Source organism: Epinephelus lanceolatus, chromosome 22 (assembly GCF_041903045.1).
Source record: "Epinephelus lanceolatus isolate andai-2023 chromosome 22, ASM4190304v1, whole genome shotgun sequence".
Classification (NCBI taxonomy): domain Eukaryota; kingdom Metazoa; phylum Chordata; class Actinopteri; order Perciformes; family Serranidae; genus Epinephelus; species Epinephelus lanceolatus.
Window position 1 is genome coordinate 4,484,715 of NC_135755.1, and position 5,190 is coordinate 4,489,904.

General features: G+C 38.4%; 1 protein-coding gene across 7 annotated transcripts; it reads right to left on the reverse strand.

Moving 5' to 3' along the window:
* On the reverse strand, nucleotides 1-2,853 carry LOC117246417 (C-type isolectin Sp-CL4-like). 7 transcript variants are annotated; one of them, XM_033610285.2, is made up of 7 exons: nucleotides 2,715-2,853; nucleotides 2,496-2,616; nucleotides 2,015-2,130; nucleotides 1,810-1,934; nucleotides 610-765; nucleotides 416-521; nucleotides 1-206 (listed from the first exon to the last, which is right to left on the reverse strand). In XM_033610285.2, exons 3-7 carry the CDS (start codon nucleotides 2,082-2,084, stop codon nucleotides 139-141), a joined length of 525 nt encoding a protein of 174 aa, XP_033466176.2. In that variant the 5' UTR covers nucleotides 2,085-2,130; nucleotides 2,496-2,616; nucleotides 2,715-2,853; the 3' UTR covers nucleotides 1-138. The 7 variants fall into 7 exon arrangements, with proteins under 7 accessions (XP_033466176.2, XP_033466177.2, XP_078020156.1 ...); XM_033610286.2 differs by having other exon boundaries at nucleotides 2,422-2,616; nucleotides 2,715-2,852; XM_078164030.1 differs by having other exon boundaries at nucleotides 2,422-2,635; nucleotides 2,715-2,762.
* Between the last annotated feature and the right edge of the window lie 2,337 nt (nucleotides 2,854-5,190).

Here is a 5,190-nt window from a genome sequence, read left to right on the forward strand (position 1 = left end):
TGAATGCTGAAGCGTTTATTGCAGTAAATTTAAAAGCTTGTGTTTGCAGTGTTATCATGAAACAAACTGGTCCCACTGCAAGACAGCTGATCAGCTGTCGATGTCGACACTGACTGAAAATGTGAAATCAGCTGATGATCACATATTCTTGGCGCACACAAAGTATTTCTTGTCTGAGCAGCGTATATCATTCCAGTATCCCCTGTCTGGAAAACACAACAGAAAACATCACATTCAGTGACATCAGGAGTTGAAGTGGAAACCATTATTTCAGTGGTTCATTAAACACAATGTCAGCATTCACAGACAGTTGGTTCTTGCACGAGGCCCAATGTTCTTCGGATTCACTAATAACTTTTTGGCGTCCATTCATTCTTAAAACTACAATCTTTCTTTCTCCTCTATTTTTCCTTACTTTTATAGTTCGACTCGACGCAGTGCTCCTTTCCATCGCTGTTGTTTGGCTCACCACGATGCCACCTAGTGTACTTGAATTCAGATCCATCAGTGTATCCAAACCTCTGAAAAACACAAAGATGAGGATCAGTGATGTGACACACACACTCCTCTATGTATCATAGAGTATCATCCATCAGTGAGGTTACGTACCCAGCCCACGTGTTGGTTCCCTGTTTTTCTGAGTCCAATCCAAAAAGAATTGCGAAGATAACGCATGGCACGTGAGGTCAAACAACGCACGTTCATCATCTCAGCCTCATTGTGGATTGAAACCAGATGACCCCCCTGGCTGTTGCGGCAGTAGTCCTGAATTCAACAGACAGGTGAGAAGTGTGAGTCTTCACCAGCACTTTATCTTAACTGTATGCACAAGATGAGGATACATTTACTATCTTTTTTTTCTGCTGATGCCTGTGTGTGCTGAGTTCCTGTAGATGAAGTGACAGCCTCATGAGCCATTTTCTTTATTTTCTAGGCCCACTAGATGGCGCTCTCTGTTCAACAAAGGGTTCAAATTACACTGGATTTTCATTCCTGGTGGGGTTGTAGCAATCCCTCACTGTTTGGTACGTACTGTTTTTTAAAGTTCACTTTTGGCTGAATGTCACAGTCTCCCTGGACGGTAATTCAGGTCCACCTGTTGCGCAGGGTGTGGGCACTGACTCCTGATTAAGAATGGAGAGCAGCTTGGTGCATTTCCCCTCTGGACCAATCAGGGTGTGATGACGCCCTCCCTTAAGGCACCTCTTTCATCTGTGATAATAATTCTATTTAATACCCCCATACATATTTTTGTGTATTTAATGATGCTCTGCCGCTCTGCACTGACTTTCTGTTGCCATTTTAAGCTCCTCCTCTCCAAAGCTCTAAAGCTCTAGGACCAGGCTACGTTGCTGACTCAATTAACTATTTGCCTCCAAGAAAACTGTGATCATCCAGTGTTGGTTTATGGGAGGTTCCCAGAAATAGCTGAAAGAAAATTTGAGGATGTGGCCTTTGTTAATTACACCCCAGAGTTAAGGAACACATCTTATTTGATTTTATGATTTATGGGATTTACAATTCATTTTATGATGTCATGATTTATTTCCTCTTTTGATTTTTTATGAATTTAGATCTGTTTCGTTATGTCTGTTTTCATGTGAAGCACTCGGTGCTTATACTGCCCTCATTGTAAAGCACTTTGTGCTGTATTTCTTGTATGAACGGTGCTAGATAAATAAAGTTTGTAATAATAATACTACTAATAATAATAATTGTTATTAGTATTAGTTGTGGTATATTGTGTCCTCGTTTTAATTGTGTGTGTGTGTGTGTGTGTGTGTGTGTGTGTGTGCACGCGCGCATCACCTGTGCATCATTGAAAGTTTTTTTACTCCAGACGAATTTAGCACAGTGTTTCGCACCAATGCGGCTCCATCCTCCACCGCATGGCTTGTCAGGATAGGATTTACATTTAAAGGCAGGATAAAACCCTTATGGAAGACAAGTACTTTAATCAACAACTCTCCTGGGTTTCAGTTCAGTAATATGGTGACAATGGCATGGTACTTGCTAAATCTGGCTGTCACAGTGTCCAGGATGCACACCAACAGCAGGACAGCAGTTACCACAGCTAGACGCATGGCTCAGGCCTCAATAACTCTCAGTGATCCACAGCAGAAATATCACCTGTAAAGATGAAGTTCAAAATGTAAATATTTGCCAGACTGTTTCTTGACCAGGTACAGTCACTTCCTGGAGTTTCTGCTCATGATGACAAGCAGAGTAATGGAAACAGTCTGGCACATAACTCCCTATAAAACCACAATTTATTTTGTGCAAACAAGATCTGAAGTTTTAGTTCTACATAGCTGATAACACTCTAACAACTACATTCAGGCAGAAATGTGTGTCAGTGCTAATTTGGTTTGCTTGTTACCCAAAGAAACTTTACTTCTCTGTGTCTTGTGGGAACTGTACCTCAAGAAAGGCTGATATAGTGTGTGGAGACACTCTTCATCTTCAGTCAGTGACTATTGCATTACCCTCCTTACCCGCCGTCTTTAAAATCCTGCTGGCTGATCACATCTTATTCAAAATGCTGAGGCCAGATTTGAGTTGGAAAAAGGAAACTTGATCACATCAAACCAATCCTCAGGTCTTTGCAGTAGCTGTCTGTCAATGTGAAAATGAGCTATAAAATAATTCAGGTCATATTTTGCATTGCATCAACTCTTCTGATATCCTAAAACATACAGAGAGAAGAAACTCACCACAGATGTCCTCTGGTTTCTAGTTGCTCCTCTGTCTGTCTGTCAGGTGGCTCTTCCTCTCACTGAAAAACTCACCACTCATGGTCTGTGGGCAGCAGTGTTCTACCAGTGTCAACACTGGCTTGGCTTCACATGATTAATTATAAGAACAAACATGGAATGAAGGCGTTGTCGTATGCCTCAAGAAAAACACACTCTTTTTTGTGGGTAAGAAAAGAAATCATAAAAAGAGGTGGTGAGACGCACATCCCAAATAAAATTTCATTTGGGTGCTGGATCAAAAAACTCAAGTGAAGACGAAAAAGAAAAAGATGATCCGCGCACCAAATAGAGCTCCCATTTCTTTATATTTTTTTAATTTGTCATTCGTGACGTTTCGAGCACGCAGGATCTTCCTCAGACTTGTTGAAAAAAAAATCAAAACTGTCTGATGTTAAAACTGTCACTTTCAGCGTGCTTGCAGCAACAATATTCTCTCAATACATACAATTATTAAGTCTTTTAAATATTTTCTGGACTGTCCTCAAGGTTATGTAGCAAGGTGATAGCTTCTTGTATTGGTGAGAAGCGTAAGTTGAAATCGAGAGTTGTGATTTGGCCTGAGCTCTGCGGTCAGTGAAGCCTCTGGCTGCACCACAGAGCTGCTGCTCAGAGGGTCTTTGAAGGGACCATATGTGAGCACCCTTGAGCAGTCTTCCCTGGTCCCACGTGCTCTAAAAAATGTCCAAGCTCTTGTGGAGTCAAATCTGGAACAGGCAAAAAGGACACAGGCTCATCACAAAGATGGAGACAGGGTCTGGACCAAGGCTATAATAATAATAATAATTATAGTTACAAAATAATAATAATCATTAATATAAGAATATTTAGAAAATACTTAGATTTAAAAAAAAAAAAAGATAGGGGAAAAACTACAACAATTGTAATATTACTATATATATATTAATATATTTTAAAATTATGTTACAAAATTATAATTTTTTAGCATTCTCTCTTCATTATTCTTTTTATTTTATTCATTCATATTTATTTTATTTTTTAGTCTATTCATTGTATTTATTTTACTTTTTTTTTTTATTAATTCTTTATCTAAATTTTCCTGTTTTCAATTGTTTTTTTTAATAATTTTTTGCTATTTTTTTTTCTTATTTTGGGTCATTTTGTCTTTTGTTGCTCAGTGCCTTCTTCCCATGTTTGTTGAAAGAAATAAAGCCAAGCTCAGGTCTTAAAGGGTTAATGTCAGAAACGTCTTTCTTGTAATCAGCTTGTAATCAGCTTGTAATCATCATTAAACACTGTGTAATATAACGTTAGCATACGTTACGTGTGCTGACGTTTGCAAGCTAGCAGCGTGACATTTAATCATTATGGACAGGCTACGTGGTTGTCTAAAAGGCAGTGTAAAATTTGCCTGACCCATCTGGAGCTCAGGTAATTTTGACCCTCAATCAGAGACCTGTAATTGCCGTTTTTCTGGTCATCGGAGGCCAGGCAATCAATAAAATATTCTTGAATACCTAAAACAAAACACAAACACGTGTTGTTGTTTTTAGTCACGTAGTCTGTCCATAATGATTAAATGTCACGCTGCTAGCTTGCTAACGTCAGCACACGTAACGTATGCTAACGTTATATTACACAGTGTTTAATGATACAGTCTATTATCTCCCTATTACTCTAATCTTTCCTGCTTATCGCTCAAACAAATGATTAATTTATAAATTAATATGGGTACTCATTTAAGATACCTTCATCAGTTACCGGAGGCCACTGTCTAACATCATCAGTCCAGCTATTCATGATGCTGTCATTGTAGAGAGTTCCACTGTGGCTTTTTTATTTGCATTGTTGCTTTTTTTTATTTGCGTCATTGCTTTTTTTATTTGCATCATGGCGTTTCTTTTTATTTGCAGCGTTTTTTTTATTTGCAGCGATGGTGTGTCTCGGCCACCGTATGGTAGAGATATTCATGGTTAAAAGAAAAACTCTGAATTTCCTTAAGTCTTACAATTAGCAGGATAAACTTGAATATTCACTGAGATTACAAAGTCACAAATTTGTGAGAAAAAAAAAGCAAAAATTTTTGGAAATTAGAATCAGAAATTTACGAGAACAAACTGGGAAAATAGAGTTCTATATTTTTTGTCAAGTAACTAAATCGCTTCACCTTGCAATGTTAGACTGACCTCATCTCAACACAATATTCAAATGTTAAATGAACATTTGACTTCTTCACTTTATTTGTCAGGAGCACATTCACACAGAGGAGGGAGTTCACCTTAAAGAAGGTTAGCTCCAACAACACTGAATATTTAAAGTTGGAGAGTGGGGGTGCCAAACTTGAGTCAACAGACTTAAGTCCCTGAGGGAACTTTTGCATAAAACCTTAGTATTTATACTAAGGTTATAACCTCAAAGCTTACATGAACCAAAGGATTATTCAAAAGTTCCCTCAGGGACTTCAGTCTGTTGACTC

Excerpts from the sequence above, each read along its gene's own strand:
- LOC117246417 (XM_033610285.2), bottom strand. The coding sequence starts at position 2,084 with ATGCGTCTAGCTGTGGTAACTGCTGTCCTGCTGTTGGTGTGCATCCTG. Across the intron at positions 522-609 it reads GGAACCAACACGTGGGCTGG|AGGTTTGGATACACTGATGG; the intron begins GTACGTAACCTC and ends TGTGTTTTTCAG. Across the intron at positions 207-415 it reads CGTCGAGTCGAACTATAAAA|ACAGGGGATACTGGAATGAT; the intron begins GTAAGGAAAAAT and ends TGTGTTTTCCAG.